At 35.7% G+C, this 19569-nt stretch overlaps 1 protein-coding gene across 3 annotated transcripts; it reads right to left on the bottom strand.

The window, feature by feature from the left end:
* Positions 1-730: 730 nt before the first annotated feature.
* Positions 731-16692, bottom strand: LOC131539256 (uncharacterized). 3 transcript variants are annotated; one of them, XM_058773698.1, is made up of 12 exons: positions 16677-16692; positions 10075-10139; positions 7598-7681; positions 7386-7503; positions 6405-6536; positions 6044-6154; positions 5506-5556; positions 5221-5408; positions 4912-5071; positions 3119-3228; positions 3012-3044; positions 731-1236 (listed from the first exon to the last, which is right to left on the bottom strand). In XM_058773698.1, the coding sequence occupies exons 3-12, from the start codon at positions 7679-7681 to the stop codon at positions 979-981; spliced, it is 1245 nt and encodes a 414-aa protein (XP_058629681.1). In that variant the 5' UTR covers positions 10075-10139; positions 16677-16692; the 3' UTR covers positions 731-978. The 3 variants fall into 3 exon arrangements, with proteins under 3 accessions (XP_058629681.1, XP_058629683.1, XP_058629680.1); XM_058773700.1 differs by lacking the exon at positions 16677-16692 and having other exon boundaries at positions 7386-7527; positions 10075-10091; XM_058773697.1 differs by lacking the exons at positions 10075-10139; positions 16677-16692 and adding an exon at positions 7760-7865.
* Positions 16693-19569: the final 2877 nt, after the last annotated feature.

The raw sequence follows: 19569 nt of genomic DNA, 5'->3' as shown, positions 1-19569 counted from the left end.
TTAACATTATTTTTGGTGATCTCCGACTGGCGAAGTCGAATATCATTAGTGCCGACGTGGATAACAATCTTACTGAATTTACGTTTAGCATTAGTCAGCACTTTTAAATTTGCCAAGATGTCAGGCGCTCTGGCTCCTGGTAAACAATGGACTATGGTGGCTGGTGTCTCTATTTTCACGTTCCGTACAATAGAATCGCCAATAACTAGAGCACTTTCATCAGGTTTCTCAGTGGGTGCTTCACTGAGTGGGGAGAACCTGTTTGATGTTCTGATCGGAACGGAAGAGTGGTGTTTTGACCCGCGACTATGCCGCCTCACTGTCACCCAGTTGCCCTGCTGCACGGGCTCAACCGAAACCGAACAATGTACAGGACTCCTTGAGCTAGTCGCATCCAAAGCAGTATCTACAGCCCTCACATTCTTACTGTCCTCAACTAAAGTTTGGATGCGTGTCTCTAGTTCTAAATTCTTCTCTGTCAGCCTAACTATTTCCCTGCATTTATCACATGTGAATCCCTCGCTGCTGACAGAGACGGATAAACTATACATGTGGCAAACAGTGCAAACAACAATAGCAGGAGAAGAAGCCATTACTCACCGTGATTGATGAATGATACCAACTTAACTTACCACTTACCACTGTTGTTTGATGAGCTCGTGAAAACGGAGCAAGGAAAAATAAAATAATAATAGGCGCGAATAGAATGCAAATGGAACCGCGGTGACAAGCTAACGGGCTAACAAGCTGCACTCGCGGTTTTTAAAGGAGAACGATCAAATTAGTTAGATTAGTTTGAAAGATAACACCAGAAATATGGTGGGAATTAAGTTATATATTATCACTTTAGACAAAAGGGATTGAAAGTAAAGTAGAGATTCAATAAAAAGCGAAGGTACACGGAGCTACAAACACAAACCTCTCAGCAGCACAACAGACTGAAGCAATCGAACTCAGAGGAGCAATCAAACAGGCTGATCAGTCCCCCAAAAATAAAATAACGTAATCTGCACGTTGGAAATAAACTTTTTTTTTTTTCTTAAACTCCTCATATGAATATCTGCATGTATAATTAGAGAGTTTGCAAGCTGGTTTAGCACCCGTGGTATGAAAATGAGCACTGCGAGATGCTGCCAGAGTAAGCGGGGCTTGAGAGAGTTGTGAGTGAGGGCGCGGGCACAGCCAATTCAGCACCACAGCCATGGACAGCACCGTCGCATGTAAGAAAGCAACCTCCTAAGGTTCGGGGAAAAGGTACAGTACCCTTTAGTTAAGGCATACATTTACCCCCAGTTTCACAGACAAGGCTTAAGCTACACTGTAACTAAAGGTGCCTCAGATATCATTTTGATTACTCAAACTTCAAAATATATTTTAAGTGCCTCAAAGCTCTTTTTCTCATAATAGGGTTCCTGGAGTAACCATTTCAGTCTTTGCAGATTGCACTTTTATATGCCTCCATTAGTTGGATTGTTTAACAATTAATATAATAAAAAATATATTCTGTTTATGCTGTTGTCAAGAGGAAGAAAATGCGTGTCCTCGAGCACCTGCTGTCAGCTCGCGCGCGCGCGCGCAAGAGCGATTTCAAATACAAAGTAACATTAACGGTTCCTCAGGCAGGACTGTCTAACAAAAGGTGAGTAAATTCTCCAAAATAAATATACAGATTTACTATTTGTACACAAATTCCTGTACTGACACGCTTACCTGTATGTTTTTATATTTAAATGTTTGTTTTATACCATTTTAACCGCTAATTTAACAGCCGCGATGCTAACTATCATAATGAACTTCGTGGGACGAAAAGGAGACTATTATTAAATCACAAACGGTGATTGTTAGTCAGCTTTGCTCATTATGTTCTTTTAGTCATTGTAACTTCTTTTCTGAACTATTTGTTGTCTTTTACGTTTGTTAAATCGTTACCCATCCATGTTACATGTAGACTATCTAATATATTTAGCCTATTTTTCGATTTATTTACAGAAAAAACTGTTTTTGTAGAAGAGGCGAAAGAGAACTCAATTTGGTATATGCTAAAATGTTTAAGCCCGTGTTTGATAACGTGCAGACCTTAAATAGGTTGGCAAAAGTTTTTTTTTTTTTTTCATAATGTTTGAGGAGAGCGCTGTATAAAGCCTGAAATGTTGCAAAGGAAAGGTTGAGATTTGAGATAGAGATTTATGCGTATAAATAGCATGTCAAATAGATACATAAATCGTGGTAACGTACTTTCATGAGATCGGGTAGGATTTTTTTCGCCTCCTGTTCGTGCAAATACGAAATAATCCACGCAATTACTAGTGAATGAGACCCATTGTCTAAATGGTCGGGAACCTTTTCAACTGGCAGAGCCAAAAAGCCCCCTTTTTTCCTTAATGCTTTGGCTCAAATAATCTTAATCACTTTTCACATGCAAGTGGTAAATTCAGTGTTAATATCACAACGTTTCAAAGTCCTTACTGTAATATTTGTAATATCTTTTCACTCACATCTCTTGTCCTTCAGTTTAATACATTTGTCTATTATTTAATTCATCTGATCTTAAAGATTAATCTCTATATTCAAAAATATATAGTTTTCTAGACACTACTATTCAAAAGTGGTCATGCTGAAAGATCATGCTGTTTTGTTGATTAAATCAAATTATCTCTTTACATAAAGTGCATCCAGTTTTCACAGCGCTTCACTTTTTCCACATTTTGTTGTCACAGCCTCATTACAAAATTGATTAAATTCATTGTTTTCTTCTAGTGATGCCAGTGGGCTAAAAGGGGTGGCATCTGCCACCTTAAAAATTCACAGTTAGTACATTAATTTACTGCCGACATTCAAATCTTGAAATGAATGAAATTTGAGATTGTGCTACAGACAAGTAGCATCAGTTATGAATTATAAATGTTTTACTTAAGTAATCACTGAAAGAGTTTGCCTATATGGCTTGCAAACAAAAGGTTCCAGATCTGGTCTAACATGAAAATAGAAGAAAGTAAGAAAAAGAATATTACCTCATCGTCATCTTCTGCTCTGTGTACATCAATCTTAAAATAAGAGCACATAAGACAATGCTTAGTTATGCATAGACTTTATATACATATTGCATGCAAATAATTACCCTTAGGTTTTTTGGTCCTCCACGTTTATGCGGGGCATGTTTTAAACACTCTGCCACTTCTCCCTCTATCTCTGCCATCTTAGCAGCCTTAAATGTTTGAAGGCATGCTCCTGAAAATAACATTGACAGATATATGCATGAAAAATAAAAAATAGGAAATATTGTAAAAATGGAATCTAAATAGGCCTACTTTTCTGACTCAAAAATTGTTTCTGTGCATGTAAAAACGTGTGGGCGTGGCCTAAATGCGCTCTGTCTCTATACAGCTAAACTGAATAAAAAGCAGAAATGTAAACACAATAAACACACGATTGCGAAAATATATATTTGTATGTGCGTTTTTCAAGCTATCTCCCAGGTAATATGTAGGAAAATACAGGAATAAAATATTATAGTATATAAATGTGTTCTCGAATGACGCACTCACGTTTGAGCTAGCTGTATGTAATTTGAGCGTAATTTAAGGTAAATTACACTTAAGGTGCTTTATGCAACCGGGCACAGGCGTTTCCCGAAACTGTCTTAAGGCTACTTCGTTCTTAAGTTGTACCGTAACCTATACCTTATCGTTAATACGTGTTTCCCAAAACGTTCTTACTTAAGTATAACTTCTGTAAGTCATACTTTCGTAAGGTTGAAGTGAAGGATGCATCTCAAAAAATTTGAAATCACGCCCCCTACTGGCACGTAGCGTACGCAGCTCAATTAGGTGCGGACATGTAGACTCGACAGCAGCAGGTTACAAATCAGGTTGGCTGGACTGTTTATTCAACTTATGTTTTTTTTTCCCCCAGTGCATAAATGATTACAGGTGAGTTCTCATATATTTTGTCTTTGTAATCAATATTATTGTTCTGAATGCCAATATTTGACCGTAAATTGAATGCATTTTAACTGCGTCACAAAGTGAAACTGAGCGTGAAACCGAAACGTCGGACTTTGAGCATGAAAATAATGTCTCGTTTCCACTGAGCGGTACGGGTCGGTACGCAATTATGTCCGTTTCCTAATTAAACACACCTGATCCAGCTAATCAAGTTCTTCAGGCTTAAAGTTGCGATTATCTTTTTGATTTCTTTTTTCCGTGGCGAAACAAGCTTCCATATTGCAGATCATATTGCAGGTCAGCCTGCCTCAGCTTGCCAAAAATGCATTTTTACAGTGGTAGTGATAATAAATGGTGAAACTAAAATTGTGATAAGCCAATTAGTGTTTTACATGTATGGATATTGTTGTAGGCATGTCAAATGTTGATTTGAAAGGCTAAATCGACTCCTGTTTTTTCCTACTCTATTGGCTCAAACTCGATAATTGTTAAAAAGCATTAAAACACATATTTCCTTGTTAAATTGCCTGTATTTGCTGTAAATGGTCTTTTCACTCTATGATCTATGCCACACTAGGCTATATATTTCTGGTCAGTTTAATAAATAATCACAAAAATTAAGTATCTTGGGGATGATCAAGGGCCAAAAGGAAAATCTCAGACCCGGCCCTGCGGCGGGGGGTGCTACAGCACCCTCAGCACCCCTAGTTCCCGCGGCTATGTTTACGCCATTTACTGCACAACCACAACACGAATTTACCGCGCTCACCGACAACAACACCTTTCACCGCGTCACTTCCGGTCAAGATGCACACCAGTAATGTTTTTTTCTAAGGCATGTTTATAAAAATTACTTAAATGTCCTAATTGAACTATGATCTAATCCTGGTTTAGGCTAAACCCTGTCTGTGAAACTGGGCCTTAATTTCTGAATAATTTAGTAGCCTGTTGTCAGTTACTTTCTTACTTGTGATAAGACGCATGATGGGAAGGTCCTGAAACACTTTTTTCCCTTTTCTTCCTTTCAGACTGAAGTTGGACCACAGCATGTTTGTCCCAAATGCCCGCATCATTCGTCGAACTGATTGGCCAACTGTCCCAGAGCAAAACCTGACGCTGAAAGCAATCTACACACACACACACACACAAAAAGTGTGTCTTTGTATATAATTTTCAGTATTAACTGTATGTAAATGTGATTGTCATTTGATTGGATAACTTGTTATATATTTACATTTAGATATATTGAAATAGAGTTACTTTGAAAGATAATTACCATGGATTTTCTGAATGACCTTTCTTCATTGAGTTTTGAACAAAACGCTGACAGCTCTTCTTCTGTCTGCATTTGTTCGACATGGGCCTGCTCTTCAACCACCTGCTGCTGCTGTTGCATTATGATTTCTCTAAACTGACGCAGCTCTCTGATCACTTCGTCAATTTTTCTATTCAGTGTGAGGTAGTCTGACCATAAAAACACATAAAATTTCTTCATGTTTGCTCTGCCAGGTACAATATAACAAGTAAACACAATAACTCAATGTAGCATAAAAGTAATTACTTTGCTCTTCGTTTGTCACTTGACATCCGTTTTGATAGGGCATTGCTGATGCTATTAAAAAAATACATTTCAGAAAGAGAAGTTAAGCTTTATTATATCATACCAGTTACCACAGAAAGTAAAATGAACGAGTAAAATGTTAACGTCATGAAATGAGCCACTGGATATTACTTTACTTTGCAGGCTAAGTTAAGTAGATTTGCTATGTAGGCATTGTGTCTTGTGGCTATACTTTTGAAACAATATTTGTTTTAATTACAGTTTTAATTTCCGTTTTGCATATTACTAGGGACCAAGCACTGAAGGTCCAATAGTGCTTAACTTAAATTGAACCCAAAAACATTTGTTTAAATGTTTATTTGTTTTAGTTTGTATGTAATCATTTGCAAACTATTTTTAACATTTGTTTGCAAGGTGTTGTAGCATTTCTGCCTAGTAATGAATAGCATTAAACATTTTGTATGGGTAGCTTTTATTATTTTTATTGGTTAGTTCAATGTAAACACCTTCAAACAAATTGTACTTGCAGGTTACTTACTGACTTGTGGCAATGGCTCATGCTCCTGCCTGTTCTCTGTAAAGACAGGAGCTTGAGGTCTGTTTCCAGCCAGACACTGGAAGCGAGGACGCTTTGCTGGTGTGACACATTCTGTGAGTGAAGACCAGATATATAGATAAGGTTATATCATTACAGTGTTGAATGCTTGATTATGAGAAGTTTACAGTCATTTTTTTTTGTGACTGAATGAAGTACTTATGTTTATTCAGTTTGCTGTGTTTATTCCAGATTGTTAAAAGAGTCACTGCACGATCTATTTAACATTTTAGAAACTATATTTATTGTAACAATTTTTCCTTATATTTAAGATTATTAACAATAACAATGGATTTAGATTTACCATCCTCAGTGTCACTTTCAAAACGACTAGGTCGCTTATGTGCTCTTTTTTTTATTTGGGTGTCTCCATCTGTTTCCACATTAGAGAGCTCCTCGGCCCGCCTCAGGTACTTCACAGCCTTTTCATAATTTGCTAAAAAAAAAAGTTTTTAAATTTGGTCACAATATTGACAAAGTATATAAATCCATGTGTTAGAAAATTAGGCTATATCACTTACAATGTTACCATTCAGAGTGATCTAACTTTCCTACCACTTTATTTATTTTATGGCATAATGTACATCTCTTTAATGTACTTGAACTGTTAACATTAGTTTCTACAGTGATCTAAAATACTGGCTAGTACTGAACAGTAAAAAGTAAGCACACTTCTGTTACTGTAATATTTCACTGTTACAGTAGTCAAATAGGTGGAAAATTAAGCATTTATATGATAATTAGCCGAGATTGCATGGTATAATGCTACAATTATTGTTATATTATTATCTTATTGTTACCAGAAATGTATTTCATTATTTTATTTTAATGCACAATAGATAGAGGATGGTTGTTTTGTGATAACCAAATATTTGCTTAAATTCTGATGTTCACCTTCATTGTTTGCATATTAATGTTACATGTGGGACTTCGATTTACATTCAGGAACCCTTTAAAGCATTTTAAAACTATCTGTCTGTTTAATTATTTGACCCTTAGGCTGACGATACGTTGGGCAACCTTTCGAGTAATGTTACCATCAACGGGCAACCAGGTGAGTCACATGTTTCTCACAACCAATCTAAAGTATCCAGATATAAATTTGTTACCCATTCTTAATGGGGAAGTGCCCAAGCAACATTGCTCAAAAAAAAAATTGCCTCGCAAAATGCTCAAAATGTTGCCTCGTGTATCATCAGCCTAAGTGTACTGTCATAATTTCATTTCAGAAATATGTTTTTTAGCAGGTGTTCATTGTAATTACAATTTCATAATTTTCTCTTACACGTAAAGGATTTTTCTATAATTCTTATCTTGAAAAGTTTCCATGTCTTCTTATCTGGCAGTTCTCCATTTTTTGCCTTCTTTGTTGGCTCAGATGAAGGCCAGTAGCAGCTCAAAACCTGTTTGTTCATTTAGACAAATACCTAATCACAAACCAGTCAGAAACTGAAAAGTCTTTTTTTTTAACAAACCATAAGCATTAGCAATACTTACATTTCCATTTGCCACAATCCAAGTTCGACACACAATTGCAACTGTCTTCTCTTTTTCAAATTCAACCACAGTGTAGGTAATCATCTAAAAAAAATTTATTTGGTTAATAAAAGAGTAATTATGTAGCAAATATAGACATCATTTTTGAAATTATACACTTACAGATATTTGACAAAGTTTCATGATTTCCTGGAATCAATCCTGAACAGTCATGATTTCTTAGAATTTACATGAAGGTTTTGGTCATTCTTGATTTCTGTCATTTTTTACAGGCATCCACATTCTAAATTTCATAGATTTGAGCAATGTCCCTGATCTGCATGTAAAATGTAAAGAAATATGATCTTGTTCTTATCCACGTGTTCAGTCATGATTGCTTGAGATTTTAGCTCTGATCTTAATACTCTGCATATTGTTGTCTCCTTTGCTTTGCCAACATAGGAGCCAATGATGCGAGAATCACAAGGTTCTGTGAAGAGGGGAGCCGTCTTGTCGTAGACCCTACATAGTAGTGCTTGTTTTTCCAGACCATCTTCTTCAATGACCTCAAAGAAGATCTGGTCAGTTCCAAAGACATTGTTGGGCCTTGTACACTTGATCTGTGCCTCTGGTGTTCTCTTCTGCATGTTTTGTCCTTCCAGAATCCTTCTTGTGATCTGAGCCAGTGGACTTCTTCCAGACTTAACCATTCTCTTTAGTTTTTGGTTGAAGTTTTCAAATGCAAATGCACTGCACTCATCCAGACCCTCAAACTGTCTTGCAACATCTGCAATATGGAGAAATTGATGGACATTGTATACAAGGAAACCCTCTCCGTACAGTTCTCTGCACTGGGACACAAAGAATTTCAGGAGATCCCTTGCATATTGCCAATGTTTCCTTGTGAGACTTGGTTGGACAAGAATGCACATAGCTGTGGAGAAGCACATGAAGTTGTCATACAGCTCTGGTTTCAGAAGTCCTTTCAGGACAATCTTTCCTGTGTACAACATTAGTTGCCTATACTCGGTCGCTTTCCATCTGTCTATTTCATTCAGTCCCCTGGGGCGCCTGGCAAAGACATTTGGAATGCTGTTTCGGAGGTTTTCAAGCTTGTTGCTTATAATGGTCACGTGTCCGGCAGACATCCTTGTCTCTTTTGGCCCTCGCATCCATGTCAGGACAAGTTTTTTCATAACTCCAAGACACGCTTGATGCATGTAATCAATAGGGAAACCAGTTACCATATCAATGTTTAGCTGGCAAAGTGGAGTTTCTTGTTCTCTATTGTGGTGCTCTTCCTGCTGCCTTTGTCTGAAAGACATGTCAGTACGCAGCTGTAGATTGTCCACTTGCTGAAATGTCATACGCCCCAGCCACTGACCTTTCTGAATGCATCTGTCACATCCATAATACCCTGAGAAGTTTTTGATTGATTTGACGAATGCCTTGGCAGGTGCATCACAGATAATGCCACTAATTTGAACTGCGATGTGTCTTCCTTGGTACCACAGACCGTCTTTCTCCAATTTCAGAATTTCCTCGACTGTGTCACATAAAAATTCCAAATCACAGGGCTTTGAATTTCCGCATGTGATGGCCACAGGAAATACATCTGTTGGTTTTAGGTTGGTGCTGCAAAGAATTGGCCAAAGACAAGTTTTCGAACTTTTAAACAATGGGAGGCCATCGATATTAAGTCTCAACTCTAAGATATCCATCCTCACAGTTGTTTCGACAGAGTATTTCTGCATGTGATTTTTTAACATTTTTTCTACTCCAAAGTAGAAATACTCCATTCCTGACTTCTGTTGAATATTTACAGATTTTGGAGTGTCAAGCAAAGTTCTTGAACATGATGGAAGGTCTTTTGTTCCATGTTTCTTTAACAATTTCAGAAGACCATCTATAGCATTATGGACAATTCCATTTTCTATGCTCCAAGATGCAATGTCCCTTGCTATATTTGAATTTGAATCACCCATCTCCAGAGAGTCTTTATCTGAAAATTGTTCAGAAACATCTGAATATTCAGAGATGTTTTCTGTTTCCAAATTCAGTTTTACATTTTCATCAGTCTCCATTATTCCATGTTTCTCGTGTTTTTCCATGATTTCCATATTTGTGTCTGCAGTTTCAACTTGTTTGGCTGCCATTAAAGTTTCTGCATTCTCTCTTTTTCTCTGTAGTTTACTTAGTCTTTTCAAAGAAACCCACTCCCTGTCATACTCTCTCTTCTTACTCTTCCTGTCCATGGCTTAAATCAGAGAGAGAACAAGATTCATTGCCTAATTTCACTAGATATTTTCTGATATTCAGTTAGGGCTAGGATTAGTGTCGCAGGTATGTCTTTGAATAAATATGTTTTCTGAATAGGCACAATACAGTAAATGAATTGTGAGCCTGAATTGTGAGCCTTTCTACAGAATGGGGGTTAACTACTGTACATAATTGACTCTGGAATTTAGTGTGATTTTTAAAATGCAAGATGTACTTACTATTATCAAAAGTGAAGAACAAATGCAGCTGAACTGCTGGAACCGAAGTGGTACAAACCACAGAGCTGGAAATGAAGAAAAGTGAAGACTGTGTTATAAGCAAGTGTTAATAAAAAAATAAAACATTTAAAAAAATTAAATTTCCATGTTAGATCAGGGCAATAATATATATAAGTGTGTGTTGCACGCGCATGCGCACGCCTTTGTGTGTGTGTAAAGACTTCAGATGCAAAAGCCTCTTAGTTCCGCCTGACATCAGGCTCCTACATTTATGTTCGGGAATCTATATGTAAACTTTAGCATTCTTATGAATATAAAGTTTAATATATATAAAGTTTAGCATTCTTACGATAATGGTATGTAATGCATATGAAAATAAAATTAATTTGGAAAAAACTTTGAAAAAAAACCTTCTTGGAGCAGCATTGAGGAAAATATGCACAGTTAATGAAATGACTTTCTTTTAGCCTAATTTTTATAATGTTTTTGTAACGTATTAATTATCACGGGCTGTAATAAAAAAAACAAGTAGTCATATCCTAATACTGAGTAAATACATTTGGTTCGAATAGCCTGGTGTGACAAGATGTCTTAAAATGTATTTCTTTTTTTAACATTTAAATTTAGACCGCATTATTAGATTACCTTTTGACTTCATGAATACACATAAATGACAGCTTAATGATTTTTTAAAATATTTTTTATAATGTTTTTAATAATATTATATAATATTTTATTTTTTAATATAATATATATTATAATTTAATATAGTTTTCTATAATATTTATGTCGCATTTTGTTTTTTTATGTCATTTGATAGTTATGTATACATAATTTTATTTTAAATGGAAGAAAAACCTGTTTTTGACCTCAAAATAAAGCACTTTGCCTCTGTTCATGGCTGTGGGGATGAGCCGTTTTGTGGTGCTTGGAATTCTTTATAATTAATTAAAAACAAATATTGCCACATTGATGGCTCAAGAAGGTGTAATTGTTCAAATATTGTTCCATTGTTTCATTTTAAAATATATTAAAAAAATAAAAATTGTAACCAAGTGTTTTTCAAGTGTAATATTTCTAAGGCTAGGGACAGAAAAATGGACATTTCCATAGAATGAGCCCTATATATTTTAGGCTATAAATATGTGGCTATGTTACAGCTCCCCTTTGAATCTCTTGTGCTTTTCTCCTTTTCCATTTCTCCAATCCTATTCTGCTCACAGGTGATTAGAGACAAGTTTTGTTCCCACTTTTGTTGCAGTTTGCTAATTTTTGTAAAATAGCTTCTTGTTTTTGCTTTTCAGATAAAAGAGTGGTTTCAGTTTAATATGTTGCAGGCTCATTTATTGGTAATAAATAATTGATAATAAATAATATTGATGATAATAAATCATCAAAAAAAAATATATATATATATATATTGGGCTTGTTTTGGGCTTGTTTTTGAAGCTGCGGTTGCTTATTTGTCTCGCGAGAGTTGGCAACTGTGGCAACACACCACGTTCTTATGACATAAATCGTCACAGAACGTTCGAAAGAAACCTGTCGAAAACCGGATTATTTATCAGTTTAGACATATTTTTAAAGAAGAATCTCTTCAAAAATTAAACTTACACATAGTAAGGGTGTCATAATTATATTGTGGAAGTAAATTGTTGCAAATATTTAGGCTGTAACAGCTTTTTATTGCCTCGTATGTTAAAGATATATAAAGCACATGTGTCTGGCACAGTTGCGGTGTAATTCTTTAAGTAAAAATATATGTATTTTTTCATTCTTTCATTCATTCATGCGCGACGCATAGGTGCTGCATGCTATAAATAAATGTATAATTGCACGGTCTGTTTGCTTATATGCATTAATCATGTGGTTTTGACTTTTGGCACTCTTAATTGGGTGTGATAGATCACTGTATAGCACCTGAATTCAAGCAGGATCTTCCTCTTTACAATGAGTTAAAGCAAGAAATATCCATGAATGAACATAAGGTATGTTAAAAGACAGTGCAACATACTGAAATGTATTAAGCAGTGGTGGGCCGACAGGGGCAGCAGGGTCTTCTCTGCTGGCCCTATAAAAAATAAAATTGTGTGAAAAATGTTTTTACTGATTATTTAGGTATCATTTTCATTTGTGTAATGTCCACAAAATTGCCTATGATCAGTTTAGTTGAGGTTGAACTGGAATATCCTACATAAAAAAAGTCTGAGGCCAGCACTACAGATAGTGTTACCCTTTTGTTGAAAGACGTCACTTCACTACGTGCACAAGTTATTTTGTTTACCGTGTTTACTTTTTAAACCGAGTAAAGGGACATGACAGACCCATGGACTTTACAAGTGACAGGTGAGTGCTTTGTTATTTGATGAGTATTGTATCATGCACGTTGTTATGGAGGTGTATGCGGTGCGTTGATAATACTGTGGTGCGGTGTGTGTGTGTGGATGTCCAGCGTTTGTACAGTTTTGCTGCTTTGGGCGCGTCGTCATTTTAGAGTGACGTGAATGTGCATAGTGACCTGGATTACTTTTACTGATCCATGTAGGGAAATTTACTCTGCATTTAACCCACACTAATTTAGCGTACTGTTGAAATTGTTGATCAGCCGTTATTGTTGTTGAGAGCCTGTGTGCGGCATAATATGTGCATTATATTTATATGGCTGCGTTAGCTGTAACAGAGATGTGTAAGATGTGTGCATGTAATTTACAGTTGCTTACTGAAGGCCCTGACTGAAACCCCACGATACGCCACAATAAGTAATGTTACATGTACCTTAGAAAAGACATTCAATGTCCAATTCATTACTCGGGTAGTAAAATTAACTCTCGAGAGGAGGATTTAAACTATATTACATATTAATTATATTTTAACTCTTATTATTACTATAAAAAATCCATTACATGTAAATGTTTACAAACCAGTTAATTGTTTTCTTGACAATTAAAATAATGTTCCAGCTGAAAGGATTCAAAGAATAGTTTTACAGCATTAAGATATTTTTTTTCCCTTGAAAAATGTATACTGTACCTGATATATATCGAAATGAATCGATACTAAATTTAAATCTAGTTTGGAATCAAATGGGAACCCAATGAATTGAAGTCTAATCAAAAATAGTTTCTAATACCCAGCCCTAATTACAACACCGTATCAGTAATTGTACAATGTTAGCATTGTATCATGTTGTCAGCAAACCTATAGAAATTCTATCATATTTTTTTCTTCTTTTCTGTAGAATCATGTTACTCCTTGACAAAAAATCTGAACTTGTTGACGAACTGGATTAAACTACATCTTGCTTCATTGCATGGTGTCTGTAGCAGATCAACATCAGATCAAGGTAAATTTTCTTGGAGGCTTTTGCATCTGAACTCCTCATACGTTGTCAGAATTGTTGGTACCCATGGTAAATATGATCAAAGAAGGCTGTGAAAATAAATCTGCATTAATCCTTTTGATCTTTTATTTAAATAAATTCACACAAATCTAACCTTTCATTGAACTAAAACAATTTAAAATGGGGGAAAATCTCATTATGAAATAAATGTTTTTCTCAAATACACGTTGGACATTAGATTTTTGTGATTTTTTTTTCCATGGGTACCAACAATTCTGACCACGTGTGTATACACACACACACAACAGTTCTTTACATACATGGAAAATACTGGAAATGAATGAGACCACTGCAAAATTAGCAGTTTCTCTTTATTTATTATTTATATATAACTGTTTGCATAAAATAAATTCTACAAACTACTGACAACATTTCTTCCAAATTTCAAATCAAAATATTGTTATTTAGAGCATTTATTTGCAGAAAATAACTGGTCATAGTAATGGAAAAAGATGGCATGTTTTCAGACCTCAAATAATGCAAAGAAAAGTTTGTTAATTTAAAAAAAAACACAATACTAATATTTTAACTTAGGAAAAGTTCAGAAATCAATGTTTGGTGGAATACCCCTGATTTCCAATAACAGATTTCATGCATCTTGGCATGCTCTCCATCAGTCTTTCACATTGCTGTCGGGTGACTTTATGCCACTTCTGGTGCAAAAAATCAAGCAGCTCAGCTTAGTTTGATGGCTTGTGACCATCCATCTTCCTCTTGATCCCATTCCAGAGGTTTTCAGTGGGGTTCAGGTCTGGAGATTGGGTTGGCCACGACAGGGTCTTGATCTGGTGATCCTCCATCCACACTTTGATTGGCATGGATCATTGTGCTGCTGGAAAAACTAATCCTCAGAGTTGGGGAATATTGTCAGTTTTCAAATCAAGTTTTCTTCCAGGGCAACCTTGTACATGCCTTGATTCTTGCGCCCTTCACAAAAATCAATATGCTCAATTCCAACTTTTCTGAAGCACCCTCATATCATCACCGATTCTCCAACAGACCTTTCCAGGTCTCCGTCTAACCATTAGATCTCCAGGTGTCGAGCAAAGCTGAAAATTAGACTCATCAGAGAAGATGGCCTTACTCCAGTCCTCTATGGTCCAATCCTTACAGTCTCGCTCTTTTTTGCTTCCGTAAGGATGAAAGAATCTCAGATACTTTGATCTCCTGAGAAACAGACAGTACAAACATGCACGGGCATCTTCGAGACACCCCACAGAGTGGAGGTGCAGGAAAGTTCCATTTGTTTCTTCTTAAATCCCTTCATTCATCCTTCCTTCTACTCAGTCTGCTCAAAATGGTCAATAGTAGATTGTAATGTTCTACATTAATGCAAGTGATATTTACAGTCATGTTTGGTATCATTTGAATTGTCTCAGGGCGACTGGTACAATGGCCTCATTCTTATAAAAAGTAAATTAAAAGGTAATACAGATCCTAAGAGTTTAGAGATATTTTGCACACTGTAGAGGTGTAGTCAGTTCCCAGTGTCTTTCATGCAAATTACCATCTGTCCCAAAAGGTGATAACTTTTGCTTGATCAATGCAAATTCCAATTGTTAGTTCCTGTCTCCATTTCGGGGGATGTTGGTCTTGGTCTGAGGTACTTAAGGAAATGTTGCAAAAGGATCAGGGCCTTCTGTAGCCGGAATGAACCCGTGGGATGAAGTGTGTTCGCACACTTCATACTATGTATTTTTCTCAAGTCAGGTATGCTTACTCTTAGATTCATCTTTGAGATTTTGATGTTTTATATTGATTTGATATCTTTGAATTGGCTGTATAATTAGCATAATACATATTTACCTGACTGATAATAAATTGTTACATTTGAATTTATTCTGACTTACTCTGAAATTATTTTCTCAAGTAGATTAAGTGAAGGTATATTATGGGGTATAAGTACGTGATATAGGGTGATATAGATTCCTAATGAATGAGTAAATATAAAGTAAAGAATTAACTAGAATAATCAAATGTCAGAAGAATAATAGGAATAATTAGGGACAGACAAACGACCAATTTGCCTTTCAACCTAAGTTCGAGGTCTTAATAAAATGGAGTCAGATTTGAAGTTAACCTAAATTTAATAACTTTACGCACTGAAAAGACCGAACACGCAGGAAACCTTCATCCATGATTGGATACCGTCCTTGGACCAAATTCGTGGACCTTACACTTCTCATTGATGAAGGGAGGATTTTTTTGTAGCATTGCACGACTTCAGCCCTGCACCTTGAAGCCTGTTTCAAATTGTCCTTGCCACTTGATGTCATCCTATGGTTGTTGAGTGACATTCAAATGAGTTGGTGGTCGTCCAGGTCAGTGGAAAGCAGGGTCTTTTCCATGAAGGCACTTTTGTACATACGTGAGGGCAATGTTTAAAATCACCATTATTATAATAAAAATACTATGTTGTCTTCAATGTCAAATACTTAAGCTTACCTAATTACAGTACCCTCACTGTTTAAAATTGTATCTAAATTATACATAAAAAACAGGAGCTCACAGGGCTGCAATATTATGACAAATATCATTATTGTAGATTCTTGATCTTTATCAGTATTTAATGTTTTATGTTTAATATATCAAATCAACATTTATTCATTTGTAACTGCTGGTTAATGCGTGTGTTTTCCTCTGCATTGCAAAGATGGATTTTGTTGATAATGAATTTAGTAATGTTTGATAACAACCCAAATGTCTTATTATTGTAATTGACTTTATTGATTAGATGTAAAAAAAAAATTGATGGAAAAGATATTTCACACTTCTAGGGGAAAAAATGGCTTTATAAAGGAAAAAATAATTTTAAACTTATTGGAAAAGATTCATTTCTGTTACTGCTGTGAACAGACAACCACACAGAATATGAAGAATATCTAAAACTTTTAAGAGTCAGCTGTCTACAGCATGTACCAGCGCAACACACTCAGAAAAATATTGTCCGATTATCGTTATCAATAAAATCCCAGAAAATATGGAGATATTTTTTTTTAAATATTGCACACACCTACAGAAGTTTTCATAACTACATCTAATCAGTTTAGTTTACTTTATAATAACTTAAAAAAAATTTTTAAATAAATAAATCCATGCAAAATAGAACAGAATATAAGTTGAGTCAGCAAAAGATTTTTTTACAGAGTATATGCTGCATATTATGAGTATATGCTGTTTGGTAGTCAAAACATATACTTACAAAGTCAAAGATCCACTGTGTCTTGGCTTTTAAAAGAGCCTTTAGGGTGTATTTATCTGCTGTTGACACAAATGTAAGAGAGAAAAGTATATTAGTGTGATATGCCTGTAAGAACTAAATGTGCTTATTTTTCATCAATGATTACGGTCTAATCAGTATTTGAACAACAGGATCACCAGATCAAGACCCTGTCATGGCCAGGCCAATCTCTAGACCTGAACCCCACTGAAAACCTCTGGAACGTGATCAAGAAGAAGGTGGGCGGTATTACAAAAAATGTATAGCACTGTATTTTTCAACATTATACTGGTTTCACGGTATATGGGGGATGTAATTTATAAATATAAAATACCTAAATATTGAGAAAATTGCCTTTAAAGTTGTCCAAATGAATTCTTAGCAATGCATATTACTAATCAAAAACGACGTTTTGATATATTTACATTAGGAAATTTACAAAATATCTTTATGGAATATGATCTTTACTTAATATACTAATGATTTTTGGCATAAAAGTAAAATTTATCATTTTGACCCATACAGTGTATTTTTGGCTATTGCTACAAATATACCCCAGCAACTTAAGACTGGTTTTGTGGTCCAGGGTCACATATTGAACTTGTTTTCTGTGAATTGTTTGAGATCTGAAAACACTTGTAAAAAAAATTTGATCAGTTGTCATTTTCTGTTAATAAATGCTCTAAATTACATTTATTTGGATGTGTATTTGGAATTTGGAAGATTTGTCAGTAGCTTATAGAATAAAACTAAACATTTTTTTTTTTTTTAATAAATACTTATAAATATAAGAACCAGAGAAACCGCTAACTTTGCAGTGGTCTCTTAATTTTTTCCAGACCTGTATATGGATCATGAATAGCCTGACTGGATTGCTGTCCACATAAAATAAAATTAAAAACAGACATTACTGAGAACACCTTTAGGAGCAGCTAAGGAATATTACTTACCTTGAAATAAAACTGAGGAGGCAGAGGAAGACAATCCAAAATCTAATAAAATAAAGAAATGAAAACAATATTACTCAAAACTGGTAATAGTCCTTATGTTTCACAGCTGCATATTATGTTACATGCTGCATATTATACCAGTAAATACTGAGAACTTTCTAACTGATTAGTTAATCAAAACCTGTACTTACAAAGCCAAAGGACGAACTGTGTCTTGGCTCTTAAAAGAGCCTTTGGGGTGTACTGGGCTGCTGTGGACACACAAGCAAAAAGAGAAAAACAGGAAACAAGCCTGAATATGAGTGTGATGAGCCTTTATGAATAAAATGTTTAATCAATAATTACTAATCAGAATGTAATGACATGGTTAATCTGAGGGATTGGGATAATCAAACGAATGAATTAACCCTGTAATATCGTTATTAAGACTCTAGCTTGCTGCAGTGCATATCTTCATTCATATAAACCAAATATTTCTGATAGTCAAAACCTGTACTTACAAAGCCAAAGGACGAACTGTGTCTTGGGTCTTAAAAGAACCTTTGGGGTGTACTGGGCTGCTGTTGAGACAGGCAGAGGGGATAAAAAGAAGTATATCAGAATATGATTAAGATATTGCAAATGTCTAAATATACAAATTAAAAATACATCCAGTTTTAATTGATCATTACTGACTAATCAATATGGCAAATCAGAATTCCAGGATGAGTAGATTGATTACTTACAAAAATCAGACCAAAAAAAGAGAGAAGAGAACAATTTAATGGTATAAATTCTTAAAGTTAATGAATATGTACGAAATGCACCGATGAGATGAGAGTGCACAGAACGGTGCATTTGATGAGACCACCACCCCCCTAACTGCCATTGTCACAGTACAATGCATATTTCTTATTGAAATGTGGTATAATATTATTTATTATTATTATTATTATTGTTGTTGTTGTTATTATTATTATTATAAAACGATATGGCCAGTCTTTTCTGTTTCTTTCTCTAAGGGCATGCAGCATAATTTCCTCCTTAAAGGGGACCTAACACACACAGTTTCACCCAATCTCATGTTAATCTTGAGTACCTAAAGAGTAGTACTGCATCCTTCATATCTCCAAAAAGTCTTTAGTTTTATCATATTTATAAAAGAAAGATCAAGCTTTACGATTCTCTCCGGAAAAAGCCGAGCTCCTGGAGGCGTGCCGTGTGGGCGGAGCTAAAGAGTGACGTGCACTTGCGCCGTTCGTCAACAAAACACTTGTGAAACTCCGCTGCCCTGGAAAAACAAACTGTATCCACTGTTTACGCTGGGTTCTTTTGGGAAGCTGAACAAGGTTATCTTTCCCTCACAACCAAAAACACACTTCAGAGACATTCTTCCCGAGCGAGTCCTGTGCAGCAGTGCTGCCGAATGAAGCGCGTTGATGAGCGCCCTCTCGCGCTGGTCGATGAGTGCACGGGCACGTTCTTCCGGGAGAAATGCCCATATAAGGAGTTCCACCGTCGTTTACGTCAGCAAGAACCACATTCGAAAAAAACTTTCCGAGACTTGTACGAACCCAGAAGTGTGAATATTTTGGCCCAGAAATACTCTTGTTATATGTCAAAATTGTTTTTTGAAACTTTGTCTATGCTTAGCATGAGAATCCAACTCTTTAACAGTGTAAACAACTCTGAATGCATGAAACAGCATTGTACCCACTGATCTATAGATCAGTGATTGTACCCCCCCTTTAAGCGCGGATGACGTCACACAGACATAACGGCATTTAACGACAAGGGTAGGGTGCAGATAAGTGGTAGGTAGCACAAAAAGAGATGGAAACCCAGTTTGTGTGAGCAGTAAATGCGGTAAATTTACCGGAAAAGACAGTCTGTCAATTTAGGACTATTTATCATGTGTGAAAGCGACCGTTATACCATGAGAAAAA

This window comes from Onychostoma macrolepis, chromosome 04 (genome assembly GCF_012432095.1).
Source record: "Onychostoma macrolepis isolate SWU-2019 chromosome 04, ASM1243209v1, whole genome shotgun sequence".
Taxonomy (NCBI): domain Eukaryota; kingdom Metazoa; phylum Chordata; class Actinopteri; order Cypriniformes; family Cyprinidae; genus Onychostoma; species Onychostoma macrolepis.
The sequence above is the reverse complement of the archived record's forward strand: the minus strand, read 5'-3'. Positions and strand labels throughout refer to the sequence as shown.